Consider the following 27,661-nt stretch of genomic DNA (forward strand, 5'->3'; position numbering starts at 1 on the left):
GAAAGGGGGACATACAGAAAATAAGTCAGAGAACAGTTTTTAGTGAAAACCAGGTCCAGATAATGGCCTATGTTGGAAGACCAAAGGAAGAGGTCAGGCAGGGAACGTGTTAGCATTCCAGTAAAGAGAGGGGTCATCAACACGGCCATCGAAGTCCCTGCGAAGGGGGGAGAAAGGAAATAAGCCAGGATTCAAAGTCAGTGAGAAAAGCAAAAGGGGGATAAGTAGAGGTAGGTGTCCAATAGAGGGCAGCCACCTGGAGCGAAACTAGATATGAGCGGGACAGTATGCGCCTCAGAAGGAAGGAGAGAGGGGCACAGGAAGAGGCCAGAAGTATTCTGAAATGTCCCAACAACTTTTATCAGCTCTTTGTGGTTCTTGCTGGGACGAGTATCTACGGCACAAGGAGATCCATTTTAAAGCGATGTACGGAGTGCTTATTAATTGGCATGTACCTGATGAGGAACCCACCAAGGTAATAAAAGTTTTAACAGATCAACTATTTGTTGGTCCAAAAAAGGTATCACACTACCTACTCCTTCTGCCTCCTTTGTTATTTTACCAGATGGAAGAAAGGAAAACACTGCTAGCCCATCTTTGACTGCAGTGGAAGCATGATATGCTGTATGATTACATGATATGCTGTATGATTACATGATATGCTGTATGATTACATGATATGCTGCATGATTACATGATATGCTGCATGATTACATGATATGTTGCATGATATGCTGCATGATTACATGATATGCTGCATGATTACATGATATGCAGCATGATATGCTGCATGATTACATGATATGCTGCATGATTACATGATATGCTGCATGATATGCTGCATGATTACATGATATGCTACATGATTACATGATATGCTGCATGATTACATGATATGCTGCATGATATGCTGCATGATTACATGATATGCTGCATGATATGCTGCATGATTACATGATATGCGGTACGATTACATGATATGCGGTATGATTACATTATATGCTGCATGATATGCTGCATGATTACATGATATGCTGCATGATTACATGATATGCTGCATGATTACATGATATGCTGCATGATTACATGATATGCTGCATGATTACATGATATGCTGCATGATTACATGATATGCTGCATGATTACATGATATGCTGCATGATTACATGATATGCTGCATGATTACATGATATGCTGCATGATTACATGATATGCGGTACGATTACATGATATGCGGTATGATTACATTATATGCTGTATGATTATATGATAATGCGGCATGATTACAGGGTCAGGCAGGTTTGGGGACTTGAGACGTGTGAATGTCAGAAGTGTTTATTATCGTTGTGCTTGTACCACATTACACGCCAATGCGGCAATATGTAACAAAATGCACGTTGTGTGCAGTGGGTTGCAAGTCTAAGAAGTACGTTTGGAGCTGGAATAACGTGGTGGCATTTAGTTTTGAAGAGTGTTGAACTTTAAACGGATACCTGAGACCGGATACTCTATTATAATAACCCACACGTGTATATACCAAGAGCCAAACTTATCCTTACCTGCTCCTACAACATCAACCGGCTCCTGTGCGCCCCCTGCACGTTGCAGCTCCGCTCACACTTCACACATCCCGCCCCGGCCACTTTCACTGACAGAAATCATTCAAACCCAGCTGCGCCATCACAAGCCCCCACCTCTGGCTATGCGCGTGGCGTCACTTCCGCTGGTGCAGCAGCCATTTTGTCTTTCCGTGAGGGACTTCGCCACCACCTCCCGTTCCGACACCTGCAGTTCCTCGCGCCGCTGTCACCCTCACACACGCGGACAGGGGACGTACACAAACAGACGGGGACTCGGGGCGGGTGTCCCCGCCGCGCGGTAGCAGCGGGTGACGTCGGCAGGGCACGCGCGGCCGTTGGCGGGTGACCGTTACTCGCGGTCAGCCGGTGATGTCGAGCGAGGAGAGTTACGTGGCCATCCTGCGCTACCTGACCAACGAGCGCGAGCCGTACGCACCGGGCACCGAGGGTAACGCCAAGCGCAAGATCCGCAAGGCGGCCGCGTGCTACGTGGTGAGGGCGGGCACCCTGTATTACCAGCGGCGGCAGCGGGACAGGGAGCGCTTCTCCGAGCTGGAGGTGGTGCTGCAGCCCGAGCGCAGGAAGGGGCTGATACAGGCGGCGCACATCGCAGCGGGAGGGGAGCACCTGCCCCGGCAACAGACATGGCAGCTCCTGTCACACAGCTACTGGTGGAGAGGTGAGGCACCAGTGTCACGATATATACACACTGCTCGTGTCTCGATATATACACACTGCTCTGGGGGGACACTAGTGTCACGATATATACACTGCACACTGGGGGACACTAGTGTCACGATATATACACACTGCTCTGGGGGGACACCAGTGTCACGATATATACACACTGCTCGTGTCTCGATATATACACACTGCTTGTGTCTCGATATATACACACTGCTCTGGGGGGACACTAGTGTCACGATATATACACTGCACACTGGGGGACACTAGTGTCACGATATATACACACTGCTCTGGGGGGACACCAGTGTCACGATATATACACACTGCTCGTGTCTCGATATATACACACTGCTCGTGTCTCGATATATACACACTGCTCTGGGGGGACACCAGTGTCACGATATATACACTGCACACTGGGGGACACTAGTGTCACGATATATACACACTGCTCGTGTCTCGATATATACACACTGCTCTGGGGGGACACCAGTGTCACGATATATACACTGCACACTGGGGGACACTAGTGTCACGATATATACACACTGCTCGTGTCTCGATATATACACACTGCTCTGGGGGGACACCAGTGTCACGATATATACACTGCACACTGGGGGACACTAGTGTCATGATATATACACACTGCTCTGGGGGGACACCAGTGTCACGATATATACACACTGCTCTGGGGGGGCATTAGTGTCACGATATATACACACTGCTCTGGGGGGACACCAGTGTCACGATATATACACACTGCTCTGGGGGGGCATTAGTGTCACGATATATACACACTGCTCTGGGGGGGCATTAGTGTCACGATATATACACACTGCTCTGGGGGGGCATTAGTGTCACGATATATACACACTGCTCTGGGGGGACACCAGTGTCACGATATATACACACTGCTCTTGGGGGGCATTAGTGTCACGATATATACACACTGCTCTGGGGGGGCATTAGTGTCACGATATATACACACTGCTCTGGGGGGACACTAGTGTCACGATATATACACACTGCACTGGGGGGGACACTAGTGTCACGGTATATACACACTGCACTGGGGGGGACACTAGTGTCACAGTATATACACACTGCTCTGGGGGGACACTAGTGTCACGATATATACACACTGCTCTGGGGGGAAATTAGTGTCACAATATATACACACTTCTCTGGGGGGACACTAGTGTCACGATATATACACACTGCTCTGGGGGGACACTAGTGTCACGATATATGCACACTGCTCTGGAGGTACACCAGTGTCACGATATATACAGTACACACTGTGCTGGGGGACATTAGTGTCACGATATACACACTGCACTGGGGAACGCTAGAATATATACACTGCGCGGGGGTGGACATTAGTGTCACAATATATATACACTGCACGGGGATGGACATTAGTGTCACGATATATACACACTGCTCTGGGGGGACACTAGTTTCATGATATATACACACTGCACTGGGGGTGACACTAGTGTCACGGTATATACACACTGCTCTGGGGGGACACCAGTGTCATGATATATACACACTGCTCTGTGGGGACATTAGTGTCACGATATATACACACTGCTCTGGGGGGACACTAGTGTCACGATATATGCACATTGCTCTGGAGGTACACCAGTGTCACGATATATACAGTACACACTGTGCTGGGGGACATTAGTGTCACGATATACACACTGCACTGGGGAACGCTAGAATATATACACTGCGCGGGGGTGGACATTAGTGTCACAATATATATATACACTGCACGGGGGTGGACATTAGTGTCACGATATATATACACTCTGCTCTGGGGGACGCCAGTGTCACGATATATACACACTACTCGGGTACAATAGTGGCTTAACACTGTAGAGTGTACACCACTTCACTGCAGTAATACACGTGACATAATAATATAACACATAACGGGAATAAGTGCTTCAGACATAATATTAACAATAGGGGGAAAAGTCCCTAACCTGAAGGGCTTACAATCTAAGTGGTAAGTATGAAGAACTTTGAGACAGTAGGGGGGTGGTCTGGTAATTGCGTCCGCAAGGAGTTACGGTCGGTGCATCTGAGATGTAAATTATCAGCCAACGGAGCTACCCATATACTTCATTAAGAGGATTTTTTGTTAGTAAGGTCCTAAAGGTGGCAAGAGAGAGAGTTTGTCAGCGCAATCTGATTGGTTTAGAGACAGTCACATGTGACGACTGTCTCTAAAAAATCAAATTTACCCGGCTTCGAAATTTTTGGTTGCTCGCCACTCCGCCACTGTCGCGCTTACTATAAGCGCTTGCGACGGAGTCAATGTATTTTTTTTTCGGAGCGACATCGCCGTCGCAAGGCACTATAAGCGCAGCCTTACGAGGAAAGAACAGCAGCTTTTCTAAACATTGTGAGAGGAGAATGAGACACCTATGCAGCGTGCTTGTGATACTGGGTGTATGATAGTGCTGCCACCAGTAATGTAGAAGGGGGCAATAAGGCCAGGCTTGGGAGGAAGTATGAGGCGCACCGTCTTTGACGTTCAGTTTGGGTTGGCGGGCATTTGTCATCAGCACAACAGTGATATTTGAACCCAAGAGATGTGATAAGGTCACATAGAGAGACTGTGTAAAGAGAGATGAAGAGTTCCCAGGACAGACCTCTAGGGTAAACCCACAAAGAGATCGCCAGAGGAGGGAGTGTTGGCAAACGGGACACACAGTACAATGGGAGAGGTAAGAGGAAATCCAGGATAAAGCTCTGTTACGCGTATCAAGAGGGTGGTCTAAAGAATGAAAAGCTGCAGAGAGGTCAAGTAATATAAGCAGGGTGTAATGACCTTGGTCTGTGGCAGCATGGAGGACATTAGTTATTTTGGTGATGTCTGTTTCGGTGGAGTGCGGAAACCAGATTGTAGTGGGTCAAGGGGAGAATAGGAGGTCAGAAAATTGAGCGAGCAAGTGAGCGCATACAAGGCGTTCAAGGAGACCGGACAATAGTCAAGCTTGCTGTTTTTGAGCAAAGTTAGAATTGTTGTCTTTTTTTAGAAGGTGGGAAAGGTAACAGCTGAGGGAGGAGCTTAAAATGTGTTGGTGTAGGGATTAGAGTGGGAGCGAGACGCTTGAGGGAATGGGGGGAATGGGGGAAAGTGATAGAGAGAGAACAGCAGCAACACTTCCTCATCTGTGACAAAAGAAAGGTAGGCTTGTGACCTACAAGGAAGGTAGGAGGAGATGGCGGATACAGAGAGGATGTCTTGACGAATGGAATTCACCTTTACTTGCTTGTAAAATGTCTAGACATTTCTCCATAAGATAATATGAAGGAAACGTGAATAGATCAAACTTCCTTTTGGCAATAGTTTTATCACAATTGTGGCCTCTGATATGCTAGATTCCAGATCAGGTGCAAATGATGCAACACATAATGCAAATTAGTTTCTAATTTAATACTCTTCTGCTTGTGGTGGCCCTATTGCGTAGGAACCGCGCTCCACATAACTTTCAGACTTGCACCTGTGCAATCTCTATTGGGAACGTATTTTTGGTTATGCTTCTAAATATGTTGGCACGTTTTTCTTTTCGTAAATTCATTTGCATTTCTCAGAGGACGATGCTTGTAATACAGTGACAATCACTTGACTACAATAGGCAAAGGTTACTTTAAAAAAATCTCAATACATTTAAAATGTAAATTGCTGCTTTATGGATTTTGCAAAATTTGTAACGAAGCTCATCCAACCCTTCAGAAACTGAAGAAGAGAAATATGCTTATTGTAAAACCAATGGAGTTACTGACAGAAAATAATAAGATCTGTTACACTATTCAGCATCTTGAATCATCAAAAAGTTGTACAACTTGTAGATGGATGAATGCTGGACTCTGCTATTATTAATGTGTCCATGTGTCGATTGTCTATAACGCAATAAAATATATGTTCTGTTTCTAGTAATTGAATTCAATAAAAATAAAGTCAAAAAGAAAAACTATTACTAGCCCATTAAAATACAGACACTAAGGGAAAAGTTATAGAAGCAACAAAGTTATATTAAATAGCCTTAAATATTTGAAGTTTACCTAAACAACTTCTTTACAGATAATTACTGTTATAAGCTTTGATTGTGAAGACAAATTTCTACCAAAGTTGACATACAGTTGTTGGGTTAAAAGTTGAATGTGGTCCCATAAGTTTGAATTACAAGACATGCACAGGGAGGGAAGCTGTAACCTGAAAAATAAAATGTCATTGGGTGCCTGGCTGTTTTGGGTAATGTCTCAGTATTTCTTCTACTCAAATGAGGCAACGAGCTGAATATTATTTATTTTATTTTTTTCACTTTTATCAGGTGTCTTAAAGCAAGTAAAAGATTACATCAAGGAGTGCAGCAAATGCCGGGAGAGGCTGGACCGTTCTCGTTCTGTGACCGATCCCACGGAAATGCTAGAGGAACTTGGGATAGAAATCCAGTCAGACGGCAACGAGACAGATGATGAATCCAGCAATTTAGCACCCAGAGCCAAACCAGCGCCAAAATCTGTTAAAAAGAAACCTGTGGCAAAACACGAGCTGGTGTTTGTACGTTTTCTTATTCTTGTTACGTTGAGGCTACCCTACTTACATTGGTGTAACTCCTGTCTCCTAACTAAGCCTCTGATTTAGAGTTTGTTAGCTAAAATTTTAACACCACAGTTTTCTATGGGTTTTTTTTATTTTATTTTTTATAAAGATGCATCACCACTTATTCTTTACATTTTAGAAATTCTAAAGATGGATGTATATACCTATAAATCGAATACATTTACACGCACACAAGTACTTTTTCATTTTAAGACTTAGCAATGTACATAATATCTTGTCTTTTACTACTTTTAGGCTTAAAGTAGCAAAACGTGAAATCTTATGGGTTTTTTTTTTTTTAATAACTCAGTTCTCTAGTATTAGATGAGTGAGTTTTTGAATTCAACTCTGAATGTAATTTTTAATGAGTTTTAATATACTTTGCATCCTTTGATTTTTAAAGCAGGTTTTAGCTCACATCCCCAGCAGTTCAAGATCTTTGTAACACTTTCCTGTTTGTGATAATTTGTTGCTAATATTCCCAGCAGTTTGAGCGGTAAACTGTAACAATGGTCAATGTTACCTTTATAACTCAGCAGCTAGAATATATCCTGATATTACTCTGACTGAAGGATTGATTGAAACTGAAAGGCAGCCATTATTATGCACACAATCAGGATTTTTACAGATTTATAACAATTAGGTAAGAATGTAGAATAATACATTGTCACATTCTTTACATTTAAAAAATAAGAGGGAACCATAGTATTGCAGCTTTAAATTTGTAAGGGTATAGGTATGTCTTTTTTAATTGTAAAACAAACCATAAATGTGGGAGTGTGTTACATGAGAGTGATTGCAACCTGTTGCAACTGTAGTATATTTTATCAAGATGATTTGCACCTAATCTCGTCTGGCAATATTGGTACTGAGTAGTGCTATATATTTTTTGAGCTAATTTAAGAATCGCTTATGTTTTGTGAACAGTGTTTGTGTGCACATAATTTAAAAGCAGTTTTTGTCACAACATTTAGAAGACATGTTTTTGACCTTCTGCTCTTCCACTCAGTCTTTGACAGTAGGAGCAGGACATTTTCATGAAGGGTCGGGTGAGCAAGTAGTCCTCTCTTGACTGTTGTAATGGAAACATTGGTGGCTCAGGATCTCTATAAAATAAGCGGAAGTAAAGCATAGCTTTTACTTCTGTGCTGGGTGGGTTTGCATTTGGAACCTGTTGGGCACAAAAATAGAGATGTCTAATATTGTGTAACAAGCTCTTTAATTCTTCCAGGTTGATAGCAACGGCATTGTAAAGCAGTCCTCCTCTAAACATGGCCAGGCAGTCTTGGTCCAGCTGAATCAACAGCGGCTCTGTAATCAGTTCTGTGATGTTACCCTCATCATCGAAGGAGAGGAATATAAAGCCCACAAGTCCGTCCTCGCTGCCAACAGCGAGTATTTCAGGGAACTGTTCATTGAAAAGGGAGCTGTTTCAAGCCATGAAGCTGTTGTGGATCTTTCAGGTATGTACTAACTTTAAAGGCAAAAAAGGAGTGCGCTCAGGACCGTGACAAAGTGATAGGTTATACATATAACACTAAGGTGAAGTCCATACTGTGATATAACTGAAAACAATAAATTAAAGTGCTGTGTTTAACCAAAATATTTAAAACCTGTTGCTAGGTTAAGGATGGAGGTATGCTGCTGTAATTCGTGGACTGTCTCCACAAACCACACGTGCTAGATAGAAACAAAAGAAAAGACAGCGTAAAACCTCATGGTGTTGTATTAAAAATATTATATATAATGTTTGACAGCAGGTGAGTATCTCATGTACATCAATTCAGATTTTAGAAAGCATGGCATGTTATGGACATGTTACCAGTCTGCTACCGCAACAGCACACGACAATCCGATCGATCGAGGGAGTGGATCCTTCTCTCTCACACAATATCGTCTCAGCCAGTGTGTAGGTCGCAGGTTGCAGGTAAGGTGTTGGCTTCAATCTCGAAGCGTTCTCTTCCTCGTTGGATGTGTGTATCCGGTATGCAGCAGACTACTGATGACGTCACCAGAGTTCCGTCGCATGTATAACCGGGAGGGACTGGATAGAAAAAGTCAGTGAGGAATCTAGCCCCTAGACATAGACTTCAATGTCCATAGAGATTACAATCAAAGTAACACTGGAACGCGCCTTCCAACGCACTTCGTCAGGGAATCTTCGAGATTGAAGCCAACACCTTACCTGCAACCTGCGAGCTACACACTGGCTGAGACGATATCGTGTGAGAGAGAAGGATCCACTCGATCGATCGGATTGTCGTGTGCTGTTGCTGTAGCAGACTGGTAACATGTCCATAACATGCCATGCTTTCTGAAATCTGAATTGATGTATGTGAGATACTCACCTGCTGTCAAACATTATATATAATATTTTTAATACTACACCATGAAGTACTAACTTTGCCTGAGAAATTTCTCAATAATTGGTGTTGCTGGAGTCCTCAGCTGGTTCTGACAATATGTGTTTGAACTGGGAGATCCTTTGCATTACCAAGTGAGGCTTGTGTTTTTTTTTTTTTTACATGGTTCAAATGTTTTTGTGAAGTGTAACCTTGTACATAGTGCAAGCATTTATTTATTTTGTACATTTTTATTGAATGTTGAGATATGAGAACAGCAAAAGGAGTAATGGGGTGAGGGATACAGAGAAAGGGGTCGGTAATATGGGAAAGATTGCAGCATTTGAAGGCTAAAAGTTTTTGGAAGAGGCATCTAGAATTACAGTATATAGGACCAATACATCTGGCGACTTCATACAATAAAGAGCCACAAGGCTGTGTGAGCGTTCCTTTCATTCTTTAGGACAGGGGTGTGCAAACTGGGGGGCGCTAGATTTTTGGGGGGAAGCGTGGCAGTTAGAGGTCCTGCGCTCGCCTCCCAGGCATTTAAATGTCGGAGGACTGCGCGAGGCCTCTGTGACTCCCTTCCAGTGACGCGTTCTCATGGTAGCCCGACGTCAAATGACGCCGCAGGGTCACGTGATGTCACATGACCCCGCGCATCATTCAACGCCGTGGGGAGGCGCAGAGGAGAGCACGCAGGGGTGCGCACGGGGAAAAGTTTGCGCACCCCTGCTTTAGGACTTTTTATTTTGGATGTGAAACAAAATTCATACAGCAAGAACTGCACAGATTCATATAGTACTCTTTCAAATAACACAGCCGGGATCTACTGAAGTCATAATGGCACATTGGCCGGAATTCATTACGCCACAATGCAGGGCCTATTGATACGGCGTTAACGGCCATTGATTTAAATGGCAGTTAACACTGAGTCAGAGTGCGATACCACACATTGCTGCTTGGTGAATACCGCGCATCGAGAGAGGGCTACTTGAGTAGTGAATCCTAAATGCATTCTTCCCACTTATTTCTGTTAGGCACATCATGAAGTTGGAGTCAACGTATAGCAATCATTAGGTTATTCATGTCTGAATGCTCCCTTGTTTACTGCAGGAGGCTGCAGAAAAGAAAGTGACATTGTTATCTCGGTTGGTGGCCTTTCTTAGGAGATCCTTCTCTACAACTATTAAAGAATCTTCTTTGTTTAACACCAAACAAAAGATTGACGAATGTAGGCAAGATACTTTAGAGCGCTATGTTTGGCTTCAAGAAATGGCATGCATACACAGACATTACATGTTCTTCTGCTATGTTTTACAGGATTCGTCAAGTCCAGCTTCCTCCCACTTCTTGAGTTTGCCTACACATCTGTCCTGAGCTTTGACTTCTCTAGCATGGCCGAAGTTGCTATGCTGGCTCGACATCTCTACATGTCTGAGGTCCTGGAAATCTGTGAGTCTGTCCACAAACAGATGGAAGCAAAGCAGCTCACCCTCTACCAAAAAGGTGATGTGCAGACTGTGACATCCTCAAGGAGTTTAGTGGATGGCCCTGTGGAGGAGCCTCAGGACATAGTCTATCACAGACGAGCTCTAGTGGTTGAGATCGTAAACGACCATCGGGTAGATTATGTGAATGCAGAGAATATGGAATATGGGGAAGCAGAAGCAACAAGGACAATAACTGAGTTAGTTACAGACACAACTCCAGATCTAGCTGTTAGCCTATCTCCATTCTCCGTGGAATCTACAGTACAACTAGTCAGTGGCAGTGACGTTCCCATGAGCTCTTTGACTGACACCGCAGCAATATTCATTTCAAATGCGCATCCAGACCACCAGCCCGCAGTGATCATTCCTGCAGTAATTGTTTCCAATGTCCAGTCAGAGCCACAGCAATCCTTGTGCAGTACTCCAGAGGTCAGTGCATCCGTTGAATGCATAGATCCCCAGCCAGCTTTTTGTGGAAGTGAAGAAGTGAATGTATCCGGTGAAGTTACAGAGCCAGAGACCATCACATGCAATGACAATGAAGTGATGTCACTGGGAGAGCTTTCACAGCCAGAAGGGACTAATTTGAATGGCATTTGTTCGTTAAGTGTCAATTCAGATCAACAGTCTACAGTGACCAACACTGTAGAGATATCCACCTTTGCCATTGCACTAGAGGAGCCTCATGCGGAGGATATGGATATTGACAATGAAACAAGGGAGAGGACAGAAAGCAAAGAGATTCCGGCCCCCAAGAGGAAGCGTGGAAGGCCTCCCAAGTCACAATCAACAGAGCTGAGCAATAACAAATCTGCTCCAGAGACGCTGGAATCTCTAGATGAGAGTCCTTATAAAAGCAGACTGCGGGAGCGCTCCGTTGGGGAAGGTGGATACATCCAGATGCACAGAGGTCTAGAAAAAAAGCTGTCGAATAGAAAGACCAACATGAAATCTGCGGTACAGCAGGTATGTTGTTATAGTGTACTCTAGCGCTTTTGTCTTGGTTAAAAACAATGTTTTATGATCAGCAAATTTATGGTGATTTCCTGTTAGTTATGATTTGCCTACTTTGTGGAATATATCAGTTGTGAGTTGTCACTTGAGTTGTGTGTGTGTGTGTGTGTGTGTGTGTGTGTGTGTGTGTGTGTGTGTGTGTGTGTGTGTGTGTGTGTGTGTACACACACACAGACATGTCTCTTTACCGCTCTATTTGGCTTGCATCAAATATTTACCCATATAGATGGATGTAAATGTCTGTGTAAACACTTAAAACATTATTACTATTTCTTATCAAAGTATCTTGGGTTTTCATTTCAATATTAAGAACTGATTCATGTAACAACTACATGCTATTAACCATTTGTTTCATAAAGGAGCACTCCTGACAAAATAAATTGTTTTATAGAATTGGAGCCGGGGGTCTCCGGAGCTCAATTGCATTGATTTCTGCTCCGGAGACCCCCTGCTTCCCCGGAGGTCCCCAGAGCTGAAATTAATGTGGTTTCGCTCTGGAGACCCTCTGCTTCAATCCAGACACACACTGTGTGTGTGTGTGTGTGTGTGTTGCCAGGAGTGGTCCTTTAACTCAAATATGGTTACTGATACAGGTTTTAGATGGAACTCTCGTGGTATAATGATCCTATTAAGGTAGAAATATTAGTAAGTAATGTATACTCCGCAGTAGTGTGGCTGGTGCTCGGACAGCCAGAGACCGGAAGCTGCATAAGTTCTTAAAGCAGCAATCCCCTCTAGAAGTCTATCTTCGTTTCAAATAAAATGCTTGTATCTTGCCCTATTGCATGACTTCTAAAACAAAATGAATCAAAGACATTTAGGTAATCCAAAAACATGTTTTTATGGGCATATTCTCAATCTGCCGACGAGGCTGATCAGGCCATTCTTGGCCAAAATTACCCATGGGCCAGTGGAGAAGTTTGCTCAAACGGCCCCTTTGCAGATATAGAATAAACCTCTTGGGCTGCGTCCAGGGTTGCAGCAGCCGTACGGAGGCGCGCTGAGGGAAAGCGGGTGCTTTCCCTGGCCTTGGTTAGCGCGCCGTCCGTGGGCGTGTCGGGGGGGCGGGCCAGTGACGTCACGGAGCTGGTTCGCCCTCATTGGGCGAAACGCTCACGTGACCGGCCCTGCGCTCCCTTGAGCGCTTGAATCTAAAATTCTCCTAAGGCCTTGGCCATGTTTGGCGCTTGCTGGCGGAAGCGTGCTGACGCGCGCTCCTGCTCAGCACTGAGCCCCTACAGCCGCAATTAGAGCGGCTTTAGTAGGGGCTCACCTGCGCTTCCGCGCGCTTGCGGAAGCGCAGGTCTTAGGGGAATTTAAAATTCCCCCGCTTGCCGGCGAGACAGGCCGGTCACGTGAGCGGTTCGCCCAATGAGGGCGAACCAGCTCCGTGACGTCACTGGTCCGTCCCCTGACGGTCTGTCCCCCTTCTGCCCGATCCCTGTCCCCCTTCTGCCCCGATCCCTGTCCCCCTTCTGCCCCGATCCCTGTCCCCCTTCTGCCCCGATCCCTGTCCCCCTTCTGCCCCGATCCCTGTCCCCCTTCTGCCCCGATCCATGTCTCCTGTTTGTGTGTGTGTGTGTGTGTGTGTATGTGTGTGTGTGTGTGTGTATGCATGCGTGTGTGTGTATGCATGCGTGTGTGTGTATGCATGTGTGTATGCATGAACGCGTGCGTGTGTGTGCGTGCGTGAATATATTTATCAAAGTTGCACAATGTTAATAAATAATTTATTCTCACATGTCTTTTTTTTTTAATTTTTAAAATATTATATAATACACACACACACACACGTACGTACGTGCTTACTATGTCCCAGGCCTTAGACCCACGCTTCCGCACGTTTGCGGAAGCGTGCGCGAGCCCCTACTAAAGCCGCTCTCATTGCAGCTGCAGGGGCTCACTGGTAAGCACCAGCGCGCCTCAGCACGGGTCAGCGCCTAAGCGCTGACCATGCCCGAGGCCGTAGTCTCTCGCTTCTGAGGATACTATGGTAAACATTTTTTAAACCGCACAGCTCCATTTTACTGTCCTTAGCAGTTAATATTTCAAACACTTATCTCCTGAACAGAGCATCATATTTTCAAAATAAACCGTGTTGGAAAGTTAAATAAAGTGCGAAAAAATGCTGAATAGGATGGACTGGTGTTTTAAAGCCTTTGCTGCCAATGGGCACTTTCGGCCTCCCCTTTCAATTCACAGCTACTTAGCGCGGTGACTCTTTAGAACTGCTTATAAAGGTCGGTTGTTTTTCTTTTCCCCACCTGAAATGAAGGCTGCCATGAAATTAGTGCAGAGAGGTAAACGAAGAAAAGCACCGCTCAAACGAGAAAACACGGAGGTCGAAGCGGAGCATAAGTGTAACGACTGTGGAATGGTGTTTCAGCGCCGTTACGCACTGATCATGCACAGCATGAAGCATGAAAGGACAAAAGAATTCAAGTGTCCGGTAAGTGAAGTCAAATATTGCACAACAAACGGTCTATTTACAGATGTGGAATTTAATACATTCACGACTTCTTTGCCCGAACAGTCGGAAAGAGATTCGTGATTGATTCTACATGTGTTCTTCAGCAGTAATCGAAGAACCTCAAGCTGTTTTTCCCCAAATAAACAACTTTATATCCCAATGCTTCATTTTCATTCAAGTCCTTAAAAATGAATTGCCTAAAGGTTTCATACATTTTTTTTTTTCTTTTTTATGTATTGAGGTTCCTTGGGTTGCTACAGCATCCATTTAGAGAGCTCAGCATTTCCTCTTTTGATATCGGTAGCCATATAGTATGCCCTGGGAAGCAGGATCTTCATTGAGCGATCGGCAGCTTGGATAATTTCATTACCTTAAATGTGCTGCATTACCTGAAGTGCTGCATTTATTAAAAGAAAACAAAAAAAAAAAACACGAAGGGGAAATGCTGCTTTAACTGATGACTTAATTGAGTTCTAAAAGGTTTTTATTGCAGTAACAACGAGTTTAGTCATTTTCTTCGGGCACGCTTCATAGTTTTAATCTTGAATGAAGTGGCAACAGTGATGACGTTTAAATATGCCTGGGTTTCATTATATAATATCAGTGCTATTTTATGGTATGGGCTGCTTAGCTAAAAAAAAAAAAAAAAAATTAAGTTTGCAGTGGACTATAATTCAAGTAAAAAGAATAATTATACCAAGCTAATGTGTATCTAATCTTGTGTTTTTAGCTTCTTCTGTTATTTCTTTATAATTACCTTAACTCTAAACGTATATTAGATAGTGTAGGATTCGATTGAAGAGTCATTTGTAATAGTAGTATGTTTAAAGTAGAGAGAAGAAAATTAAAAGCTGCAAATTATCAGATAACGATGCAGTGAGTATCGACCCCATTTGCAGTGTAAGAAATTGATATATGTTTATTCTGTTACAGCTGTGTAAGAAAGAGTTCCAGTACAATGCTTCTTTGCGTGCCCATCTTGTCCGACACACTCGCAAAACAGAAGTCCATGTTTCCGTTAAAACGGAAACCGATGTAACAAAAGGAAGGACGAAAAGGCAGTTTATTTGTGATATTTGTGGAAGGACGCTCCCCAGGCTATATTCTTTAAGAATACACATGCTCAAACATACAGGAGTGAAGCCACATGCATGCAAGGTAACAAAGGCATTGTTTAACGGCATCATTTAATTATGATCACTTATGTGTATAAAATAGTTATCTATTAAGACATTTTGTCTTGGTTATCTGTCCGTGTCTGCTAAAAAAATAAATTGCAGGGTTTGCAGATGCATCGTGTGACAGACAGCACTGGCTGTGAAGAGGTTACAAGTATTACTTATTTTTAAAGCATCTTTGTAAATACAGTAGAATGAAACATTGGTGGCTAGTTGATTGTAGTGTCACTGTTGAACAATGCTTTGTTCAATGGGTGTGCTTAAGCTTCTTGAAAATGTTGTACAACTGTAAAAATGATCATTTTAAAGTTATAAAACCAAATGAATTTGGTTTTCTGCTTTAGCAATATCCAAGACAAAATAAGCATAGAAAGTATGAATGAGCTAGATTTGGGCATTCAGCTTCATATGCAAAATAGTTCCCACATCCCTGATTGTTACTTTACTTCTAGTTCTGTGAAAAGACCTTTACTCACAAGCATGGTTTAAAGATGCATCAGGCTATGCATGAAACTCCGAAGCAGTTCAGATGTGACATGTGCGTGAAGTCTTTTGTGACAAAACGGAGTCTCCAAGAACATATGAGCACTCACACAGGTAACGTAACATTGGCATCAATAATATGTCTCCCCTCGGAACAGCTGTACATAACACTAAATCAGTGCTTAAGATTGCTGATCTGCTTACTTGCAGAGAAGTAAAGGAAGTACATGGCCTTTCTAAATGTGTTTCATGCCCTTATGCTTTTCCTACTTGGTAGGTACGGTATATGCATGACAAGTACAAATAGACCATTGTCATGATTCTATAGATTATAAATTATCTAATAGATTCTCTAAATTTACATTCAGTTTTAGTATCTGGCAGTTTTCAGTATGCCGCATTGTATACATTGCACACAACCTCTGGTAAAATATTCTGCCAAACAGATTATTTTTGTTTTTAAAGGGGAAACCAAGTATCTTTGCTCTGTGTGTGGAAAGGCATTTCATAGAGCCTCAGGACTCAGCAAGCACATAAAGAAGCACAAGCCAAGAATTGAAACACGTAGATTTCATTGTACACAGTAAGTGCACAGGGTTAAATGCTGAAAAGTATTTTGCATCCAAAGCTATTTCAATTCCGTGTTTAATAGGGGAGGATAAAAGTGCTCCATAATCACGGGGAATACAATTTATAGTCATTTAGCAGGGTTGCAGACCTATCTGAGACATGTGAATGTGCTCACAAGAGATATTTATAATTGTTACCCAATTTGTTTGATCTATTTTTGTTTGCAATCCTATTTTCCCTTTTTTTATGTACCATAAGACTAAATGAGTGTGAAGAAGCATGCAGTGGGAAAAGTAAACCTAATAATAAAGCAGGTTATAGTCTTCCATAACCTTATTTTAGCATATTGTTGCTAACGTGCGCATATTCAATAGTCTGTTTTTAATAATTGAACCATGTATACTGTGAGCAATTTAACACATGTATATAATTCATGTTGGCGTCTTATAGGTGTGACAGAAGTTTCTTTGAATCACGGGATCTGCAGCAGCATATGAACAAGCACCTTGGTGTGAAGCCATTTGAGTGTGAGTTCTGTGGGAAGTGCTACAGCTGGAAAAAAGATTGGTATTCACATGTAAAGTCCCATTCTGTAACCGAGCCCTACAGGTGAGTGCATTTATTCATGGGCACTTTTTTTTCCTTTGTGTTTGTGTGTGTGCAACAAAAAACAAAGAAGCCCAAAGCTACATCCAATATGACAAAAATACACTGTGAAATACCTATGTATTCTCTTGTAATAGGATAATTTAGTTTAACCCTTTGTCCAAAGTGTTTTAATCCTGCTGACACATCAAGACATGACCGTTGGCAGCTCCTAACACTACAAGAGTTACAATTCTTATTTACCTCTATGAATAGAGGAAGAATGATCAACATTCGATCTGTCACAACCCAGCCAAAAAATAAATAAAAAAATTGCTGGGTTGTGACAGATCGAATGGTAATTTAACTCTTGTAGTGTTAGAACCTGCTAATGGTCATGCCTTGATGTGTCAGCAAGCTTAAAACACTTTGGCCAAAGGGTTAAACTAAATTACCCTTTTACAAGAGAATATATAGGTATTTCACTGTGTATTTTTGTCATATCGGATGTAGCTTTGGGCTTCTTTGTTTTTTGTTGTATACATTTAGCCACGCCCAGAAGCACTCCTTTTGACACTTATATACATTTATATTATGTGGTAATTGTTGGGGGTTTTCAGAGTTTGCTGGGTATCTGTGTTTGTGTGTGCTACTGATAAGATAAGGTAAAAAAAAGACACGGATTGCTCGCTTCATAACAAGTCATAATTTCTCATGTGGAGTACATAACACAATTTTTTTTGATGTGCATCAGTTGATATAAAATGGGTGAGTTGCACCATAGCATACCATTCATTCATGAAGGAAATTCGTTTGACACTAAGACGTTTCTCAAAGTAGATTTTGTTTTATTTAAGCACAGAACGCAATTAGGATAAATAGTACAATATTGCCTCAATGGGACGAGGATAAACACCCTGGTCCTGACAAGGAATCTCTTCCAAGACACAAGTACTGTATATGTACACGTTATCCACACGTCATGCGCATGTCTCTGTCCTGGCTTTATATTCTGTGATCAATTTCCCAAACATTCTTTCTTCTGCATTCCTTAGGGATAACGTGTATAAGAGAGATGTCTTTCTTTTGTATCTAGTGCCTACAGCTGGTACCTAAAACTACTGCTCCTGTTTCTTATTTGTAGTGTTACTATACACACTACCCATTGATACACATTGTATCACTTTGTGGATGTTGCAATTTCATGTGCTAATAGTACTTTGAGCAATTTCGGGTTATAATACCACACACTTGAATTGTTACATTATGTCAGTACCCCCACTTGTCTGTAAGGATTTTACTTGATATTTTGTTAGTGTAATAAAGGTAACCAGCGTTTATACAGCTTACCATTAGGAGCCCCAAACCGGGAACATTAGCGTATTTCTGTGGATATATTTCATGGTTGATACAGGCATACCCCGCATTAACGTACGCAATGGGACCGGAGCATGTATGTAAAGCGAAAATGTACTTAAAGTGAAGCACTACCTTTTCCCACTTATGGATGCATGTACTGTACTGCAATCGTCATATACGTGCATAACTGATGTAAATAACGCATTTGTAACAGGCTCTATAGTTTCCCCGCTTGCACACAGCTTCGGTACAGGTAGGGAGCTGGTATTGCTGTTCAGGACGTGCTGACCGGCACATGCGTGAGCTGCTGTTTGCCTATTGGGCGATATGTACTTACTCGTGAGTGTACTTAAAGTGAGTGTCCTTAAACCGGGGTATGCCTGTACTATAGACATAGTTTGAGACATATTCTCCTTCATATGAGATGTTCCACGGTGGGCTGCGGAGGAGCCATTATCCTCTATTCTGTGGCACCATCACCTAAGTTTTAATCCACCTGTGTTTATACCCTACACTCCCTGCTTTTGTCCCTTAGTATGTATTAATAAAGCTTTTTTGTTTTGGGTCGTTTGGCACAATAGGCTACAAGCCTGGGACTATTTTTCTGTCCCACCTATTGTTTGTACTCATAGAGTGCAATTGTGGGTTTCTTGTCCTACCAGGGTTTTCCTCCCTGTTTGGATTTCTATATCTTTATATTCTGTGATCAATTTCCCATGCATTCTTTATCTTCTGCATTCCTTAGGGATAACGTGTATAAGAGAGATGTCTTTCTTTTGTATCTAGTGCCTACAGCTGGTACCTAAATCATGTATTTGGCTAATAAGGAGGGGCAGTTGACACATTTTGCTTCTCTGGAGATTTAGTTCCATTCAGTCTTTTTCCTCCAGCCTTCTTGACCTCTGTCTGCTACCCTCATATGGAACATTAACCCCTTTTGTGCAGAAATGCAACACACCAGGTCATACTCTCTCTCTTGTGGGGGTTCCACAGTGCAAAAAATCATAAAACACCCATAGAAATGAAGCAATTTGAATACATTTGTAGTGTTCAATAAAAATCACTGCAGTATTTATACCATGTTGGCTTTCAACGTAGAACAAGAACTTTTAAATAAAACTGGATTGGTAGCCGACAGTGATGTATGATTTCTTCAGTGACACTACAACACTGCAAATTTAACTAAAATATTCTGGTACCATCGAGTTTGACTTAGATCCTGCAGCAGAATGAAGGGGGAAAAAAGCTAGAAATCCCATCCTCATCCCACAATTATGAATGTTGGAAATTTGAATCACGAATACTAGCATATTTTACTGCTTAGTGTGTTAGATAAACTGACATTCTAGTAATTACATGTGTATTGTACTATTCCACATTAATCAGTAAAAAATGTGTTTTGTTACGTATCAAAATCTTCTGTTAACCCATATTGTATATACAGGCATACCCCGCATTAACGTACACAATGGGACCGGAGCATGTATGTAAAGTGAAAAAGTACTTAAAGTGAAGCACTACCTTTTGCCACTTATCGATGCATGTACTGTACTGCAATCGTCATATATGTGCCTAACTGATGTAAATAACACATGTGTAACAGGCTCTATTGTCTCCCCGCTTGCGCACAGCTTTGGTACAGGTAGGGAGCCGGTATTGCTGTTCAGAACATGCTGACAGGCGCATGCGTGAACTGCTGTTTGCCTATTGAGAGATATGTACTTACTCGCGAGTGTACTTAAAGTGAGTGTCCTTAAACCGGGGTATGCCTGTACACATACAAAGATTTTTCATCTAAGCAGGCACACTTTGTATTTCCTTCACTCATAGGCTACTCAGTACAGTATATGTTGAACACTAGTTATCTGACACCTACAGTATATTATCGGTACTTTTGACTATATATACATCAATACGCATTTCTTTATCACAGATTTATGCCTACTGTAAGGTATGTTTATCTGCTCACTGATCAATTTACTAGGTAATATACGTGGGTAGGACCACTGCACCTACCTTGTATTTAATTCTATATACATGACTCCGTTTCGTCACTGGGGATTTTAACATTCACTGTATATTCTTATCACGTCTTTCGTCGGGTTTTATTATTCATTAAAAATGATGTTCACCATTATCAGTATTATATAAATTAGAGGTTCTGGACTTTCAGCTCATTCACTATTGCTCCACATATGTGATTACCTATACATTACTTTGAGTGCAAATACTAGGGGCTACAGTGACCCCTTGTGGCCACTTTTTCTAGTGTTTATCATGTTAACCCATACTGCTCTGTATTCTACTCTATATTGTACATGTATTTGTTTTTGTGTGAAATGGCATGTATTTCTCTTTTATGTACACATTTTGTGTTGTCTACCATAATCCCATCCCTCATCAGCCATCTAAATACAACCCCCACTCTCAAAGCTCCTCCTAATTCTTTTTGCAGAGCACGGCCGCTTGTGGGGGGTGGGCTTGTGTATCCATGTGAAATGTTGAAGCATCCCAACTTTACAGACCTAATATTCTGGTTATATTTCATAACATTACATTACATTTCAGGTACTGTAATTTATGAACTCCTTTGCTGCCATGAGCCAGCAATGCATTCCCTGGCAGTGAAGGGTTCAATAATCAGTAGTTCTAGCAATGCATTATTATTATCATCGGTTTTGTGCCCAATTCAATAAGTGTTTTTTTTATTATTTCAGGTGTAATGTTTGTGGAAAGGAGTTCTATGAGAAGTCCCTTTTTAGAAGACATGTGAATAAAGCCACCCATGGCAAGAAAGGAAGAGCAAAACAAAATGTCGAACATGTTTGTGACCACTGTGGGAAAACCTTTACCCAGTTAAGAGAATACAGGAGACACGTGAACAATCATGAAGGTTTGTTATCTCAACAGACAAGTGCAATAAACGTGCTGAAATATTTGTTCCCAGTGCTTGAGCTGATAAGGAAGCTACAGATGCATTGATAGATAGGGTTATTGGTCCAGAATACGGTTGGGCAATATACCGGTACCATCGTAATACCGTGGTGATAACATTTTTACGGTAAGCCAATATGTGAGTATTTATTACCGCGGTATTACATGTTGCAGTTGAAGCTGCTGCGCTGTAAAGTGTCTCACTGCCAGAGTCCTCCCTCTCTTCCTGCTTCTGAATGCACTCAGAGGGAGGAACATCCGGGAGTAGAGAGGTAGCACTGAAAATTAGCTCTCCTCCTCATCTGTTTCCTTCAGTTAAACCTTTCCACACCCTTCCCCTGGGACTCAACCCCACCCCCCCCCCCCCCCCTTCCGTATCTGCATTTCCAACTTTCTCACCTACACTGCTTCCATCCCCGTCATCCCTTGGGTACTGCCTTCATTTTAAAAAAAATTAAATTCATTTATGAAATGTAAAAATAATTAAAACAGATTTTTTTTTGACAATTCTTAAGAAAATGTGTTTTCTTTTGACAAAAAAGAAGCAGGCACACGGTCTTACTCAAAAGGAGGTTTAATATGCCATAAAGTCCAACGTTTTGGCAGTCTAATACTGCCTTTCTCAAGGTGACAACACATTTTCTTAAGAATTGTCAAAAAAAAAAATCTGTTTTATATATTAACATTTTACAAATGAAATCTTTTTTTTTTTTTTTTTAAATGGAGGGAATATCAAAGGGTGAGAGTGCTGGGATGGGGGGGATGTTAGGGTGATTGAAGTAGTGCAGGTGAGAAGGTGAATTGCAGACTTGGAAATGAAGGTCCCTGAATTCTAATCTAAAGGAAGTGTATTTTTTTTTAGAACACCTTTTTTAGATTTACGAGAGAACTATCGGACCTTTAAAAAAAAATAAAAAATTATATATCAAACATTTATTGCGATATCGATATCGTTATGAGGTTTTTTTTGGTCTATTGCCCAACCCTAGTCCAAAGTGCTTGCAGTCTAAGAAGAAACGATAACACATTTGTTTATCAGCACATTAAAGGAGCATTCCATCCTGGGGCCCAATTTTTGTGATTATGAAGCAGAAGGTCCCGCAGAGCTACACCGCGTTAATTTCAGCTCCTGCTTTCTGAGATGCTTGCGTAGGCGCTGCCAGTTACTTCCTGGTTCTTAAATATCCTGCAGCACTCAGGAAGTTTCCTATTGGCCTTCATGCCGCTGGAGATTTAAACATACATTTTTCCTCTCCTCGCCAACAGGAGATGATTCCGGGGGTACCTTCGGAGTCAAATACCTCAGGAACTAGGGGTACCAGGAGCCAAAATTAATGTGGTTCAGCTCCAGAGACTCCCTGCTTCCCACCTATCTTTAAAAACATCTAGAGGCTAGTAAACCTCTTAACCTTGAATTGATTAACTGCTTATTTTGTTTGACCAAGGCTATAACTTATGCCAGTTCATTGATTTCTGTTTCTCTTGTTCTTTTAATAGGGGTGAAGCCATTTGAATGCCTGACATGTGGAGTTGCTTGGGCAGATGCCCGCTCCTTGAAACGCCATGTACGAACGCACACAGGAGAACGACCGTATGTCTGCCCTGTATGCAACGAAGCGTACATAGATGCCCGGACTTTGCGCAAACACATGACCAAGTACCATGGGGACTATGTGCCTTGCAAAATTATGTTGGAGAAAGATACTCTTCAGTTCCATAACCAAGGAACCCAGGTGGAGCATGCCGTCAGCATCTCTGCTGAAATGCAAGAGCCACATGCAGAGATTGTTACCGAAGAGATTGAAACGGTGTTGGTTTCAGGAGATACGATTGAAGCAATCGAATTGGCGAACACCCAAGATGGCTCTGCTGTGTCCACACTTTCAAACCAAAGCATCATGCAAGTGGTAAATTACGTACTGGCCCAACAACAAGGACAGAAAATCATTGAAGTGACTGAGCACATAGAGACAGTAGAAGTGGAGGTTGGCCATATTTCAGAGGCAGTATGACCACAAATGCCTGTTGCAAAGCAGGGAATGCCTATATTACAGCACTTAGGACAGGATTCACTAACTCAGTTATTTGAGCTCCACTCCGTGTGAACGGTTATTGACTTGAATGGCAGTTTAATGCAGGATCGAGCTCCGAAACTACTTATTGGAGCTGAGAACATCTCCCCCATAAAGTGCTACCAATAATTACAATAATATGCTTGAAATAGCCTGAACGTTTTATAGTTTGTTTCCAGATATCCACATGTACAGTATTCTATATCAGTATCCTAATAATGATGATGGTAAAATTCATCACAAGTTTTAGTGTTCCTTTAAATCTGTTGTTTTGGACCTGTGTGTTTATAGGTTAAGGTCTGCTCCTATGGCATCCACTTAGCTTTTTGTTAGAGAATTAAAATAAATACAAATTATTTTCCAGTGCAACGGAAGAAAATCTGTTTATTATTTATTTTTATGCCAAATTTTATTATAAATATACAGAATTTTCTCTTGATTTTTGTTTATTTTTTTGGGCACGGCTCCTGTTTCACCCATATGTTTTGAACTTTTAGATTAATTCAGAGTGGCTAAACCCCTTGCTATTCAAAAAAAGATGTAAAACAAAAGCGTGAGGTCAACGTTAATTTGTTGGAGTTTTGTATGAACCATATAATGGCTAGTGGAGAATTGAGGTGTTATCTTTTTAAATATATAGTGTACAGGGGAGCTCAGATTAATGTGGAAAGAACTGCCCTATTTAATATCTTGTGTTTTAACAAGGAGTAAGGCTGCGGCCAGGGTGGAGCGAACAGCGCACACTCTGCGCGATCAGAGTGATAACTCTGGATTGTCCAGGGTAAGAGTGAGTGCCTATGCGCTTGCTGCTTGGCGAGACAACCAAATTTGATTTGGTTGCTCGCTGATGCGTCACATGAGCAGTTCGCCCAATGAGGGCGAACTAGCTCTGTGACGTCATGGCAACGCCCCCCTGCGTGCGCAACTAACTGGCCAGAAATCGCCTGACCAAGCAGAGCACATGACGTCACAGCACTCAAACACCAGCGCACCCGCTCCCAGCCTGGCTGCAGCCTAAGAGAGACTGGAATTAAATCAACAGATCTGTGTATTTGGATTGTAACCACTACACAAAGTGTGTTCCTTGCATACAAACAAACACCTTTTTTGGTTAGATTTTATTTTGGCGAAGCATTTATGGAAATTACCTTTCCAGGAAAACTGAACATTTATTTAAACAGTTGTGTGGGTAATCTGAGAGGATTTCGAAGATCCTATGGGAAGTGTCTTATAACATGCTGTAGGAGCAAGATCTTGCCATTTTGATAAGGAGAAAAACATGTATGCATTCTCCAAGCTATTTATTATGAATAATCGTGAACACAGGACAATAAAGCCTTGCATGACATGTAATGTTATAGTTCTGAAATTGCTCTCATTGTGAGATTTACCGTTTATTAAAATGACAAGCGACCAAGCCTACGATATTTTAAGCTTACCTCCAGTATAAACAAACTTTTTTTTTTCTCCCCCCTTCCTTCCAAGTTTGGGATGTGACAAATGTAATAATTAATTTTTTGTGCAAAACGATCAATTTTCTTAGTGGTTTTTTTTTTCCCACCATGTTTTGTGTGCCTTAAATGTATGTACATAAATCAGATTCCCACTTACTGCATCATAAAATGTCATTCCTTAGTAATCCAATAAAAGTTGGTTAGCCATGCAGTGCAATACATAAACTGCTACTTTTGTGAGCGTGCGTGTGTGTTTTGCAGTGTATTACAGGTCCCCTTTTGCCAGGGAAGGGATTACACAAAATAAGTGATCTAGACCAGATAAAAACATTTGTAGTCTAAAATGTTGGTAATAAAATAACTGATTATATTGTTATTACGTCAGGGTTTAAGGGTCTGGCTGTACGTAATCATCCCTTGGAACCATTATGCTTAATGAAAGAAAAGTGAGCATGCAAAAGAGAGCGTTGCCTGAAGTGAATTTTGAGGTTTTCAAGGACAACAGAACTGCGGCAAAGAACTAGGTTGAAAACACAAAGTGACTACTTTACAAGAACAAAACATCTCCAAAGTATGGTGTTAAAGATTAAACAACAAAAATGCGGCAAAGCATGCAACGCTCCGTCACTGCCAAAGAACACGAATATCTAGAACAAATGGGCAGATTAGACTAGCCTCAACTGTAAGTGCATTGGCAACTTGACCATGAGGAGGGTGCACCCTGGACTCTGCCGGCTAATGCTTTTCGTATACTCACGGGCGAGAGTCAATGACAATTATTTGCTCATCTACTTTGTACTCAAACTCTATATAATTAAAAGTAGGTACACATTTATTAAGTACTATGCTATGGAGGTTGTTTCTCTCTACCCTTCCCCCTGCCTTTTTGTTTCTTGTAGAGTATTCCTAATAATTTAGTAATCACTATAGTGAGGGTCTTATTTGGTATGTAAACAAAATAAGGCCCCACCACAGAAATAATTGTATAGTATATACATGGCACACACCGATCCACTGCAGTTGCAAGCCTCTCCACAGTGCTCCAACAATTTTTTGGGTTTCATCCTCCCATCTTACTTTTTGTCACTGTCTTGGTCTTTTAAACTCTTCCAATTCAGTCAAGTACCATCTATGTCCATATGTATGAGTGGCCCACTGCCATTTTAATTTCTTCCCCCTTGTGATGTCGCTTGTGTTTTGCTTCAAATCCATTCTTTTTCCTGTCTCTTCAGGGAATACTTCACATTGTCTGTAGCTTCTTAATTGTCTTTGAATTTAAGGTCAAGCTTCACAGCCACACGTGAGCATGGGCAGGATTCACGGGACACTTTCCTTTTGAGGCACGGAGGAAGCTTCCCTTGTGATATGTGTCCTGTTTCTCCCAAATGCGCTCCATCCCATCTTCTTTCTCCTATTGATTTGTATTGTATGTCTTTATATAGCGCCATTAATGTACATAGCGCTTCACAGTATTAATACATGTGGTAATCAAATAAATAACAGAGCATGGGAATAAGTGCTTTAGACATAAAAGTAACATTAAGGAAGAGGAGTCCCTACCCCGAGGAGCTTACAGTCTAATTGGTAGCTGGGAAAACGTACAAAGACAGTAGGAGGGAGTTCTGGTAAGTGCGTCTGCAGGGGGGCAAGCTTTAAGTATCATTGTTCAGAATATCCACAGTGCTATTCATATGCTTCTTTAAGCAAGTGTGACTTAAGGTGAGTCTTAAAGGTGGATAGAGAGGGTGCTAGTCGGGTACTTAGGGAAAGGGCATTCCAGAGGTGTGGGGCAGTCAGTGAAAAGAGTTTAAGGCGGGAGAGGGCTTTAGATACAAAGGGGGTAGAAAGAAGACATCCTTGAGAAGAACGCAAGAGTCTGGATGGTGCATATCGAGAAATTAGGGATGAGATGTAAGGAGGGGCAGAAGAATGTAAAGCTTTAAAAGTGAGGAGAAGAATGGAGTGTGAGATGCGGGATTTGATCGGAAGCCAGGAGAGGGATTTCATGAAGGGAGATGCTGAGACAGATCTAGGAAAGAGTAGAGTGATTCTGGCAGCAGCATTTAGGATAGATTGTAGGGGAGACAGGTGAGAGGCACGAAGGCCAGACAGCAGGAGGTTACAGTAATCAAGACAGGAGTATGAGGGCCTGAGTCAGAGTTTTAGCAGTCAAGCAACAGAGGAAAGGGCATATCTTTCATTAGAAAGGTTGTCATCTATTAATACTTAATGGCCAAGGTAGACTTCTATTTCTATTGTGCTCTTTGTAGAGTTGACACATTTGTTAAACATCACTTTGGTTTGACTGAGATATACAGAGGCCCACCTTCTTACTTTGCTTTGGCGAGTTCTCCAATTTGTTGCTGGACTTGTGGCAAAAATAACAATGCCATCTGCAATTTGTAGACTCAAATACTCAGTCTATTTTGATTCCTTTTTCTTCCCCATATAGACAGGGTGGAGGAGTTGGCATACTACTTTCCCCACACTGCACATTTCATGTTATAAGCCCCCATTCCCTCCCTCTTCGAAGTCCAAGCTGTCAGTCTTTCCCCCATTTTCCTCTGTGTCGCTGTCATCTATTGTCCCCCTGGATCTACATCCCAATTTCTTGACTACTTTGCAGCCTGGCTCCCTCACTTCCGACACACTGTCATACTGGGAGACTTCAACATAACTATTAACAATCCCACTGCCAACTCATCTCTCTAACCTCCTATGGTCTTTGGCAGTTGACCACCTCTCCTACTCACTGCAATGGCCACTCCCTTGACCTGGTTTACTTCTGTTCTGTGTCTAATCCCTCTTAA

At 42.0% G+C, this 27,661-nt stretch overlaps 2 protein-coding genes across 3 annotated transcripts in view; one reads left to right on the top strand and one right to left on the bottom strand.

The window, feature by feature from the left end:
• The window catches only part of RPP21 (ribonuclease P subunit p21), a 26,744-nt gene extending 24,602 nt beyond the window's left edge, over nucleotides 1-2,142 (bottom strand). The window contains exon 1 of one of the 2 annotated variants that reach the window (XM_075590117.1): nucleotides 1,695-2,142. The gene's annotated coding sequence lies outside the window, so the exon portion shown is untranslated. Of the gene's footprint in view, nucleotides 1-1,559 lie in introns of both variants that reach the window. The other variant, XM_075590116.1, reaches the window with a different exon arrangement.
• On the top strand, nucleotides 1,726-25,076 carry ZBTB11 (zinc finger and BTB domain containing 11). Its single transcript, XM_075590110.1, has 11 exons — nucleotides 1,726-2,259; nucleotides 6,626-6,855; nucleotides 8,129-8,360; nucleotides 10,563-11,698; nucleotides 14,022-14,195; nucleotides 15,150-15,374; nucleotides 15,847-15,991; nucleotides 16,343-16,460; nucleotides 16,898-17,056; nucleotides 21,109-21,284; nucleotides 22,823-25,076. The coding sequence occupies exons 1-11, from the start codon at nucleotides 1,950-1,952 to the stop codon at nucleotides 23,335-23,337; spliced, it is 3,420 nt and encodes a 1,139-aa protein (XP_075446225.1). The 5' UTR covers nucleotides 1,726-1,949; the 3' UTR covers nucleotides 23,338-25,076.
• The last annotated feature ends 2,585 nt before the right edge of the window (nucleotides 25,077-27,661 follow it).

The sequence above is a fragment of the Ascaphus truei genome, chromosome 3, assembly GCF_040206685.1.
Source record: "Ascaphus truei isolate aAscTru1 chromosome 3, aAscTru1.hap1, whole genome shotgun sequence".
Taxonomy (NCBI): Eukaryota; Metazoa; Chordata; class Amphibia; order Anura; family Ascaphidae; genus Ascaphus; species Ascaphus truei.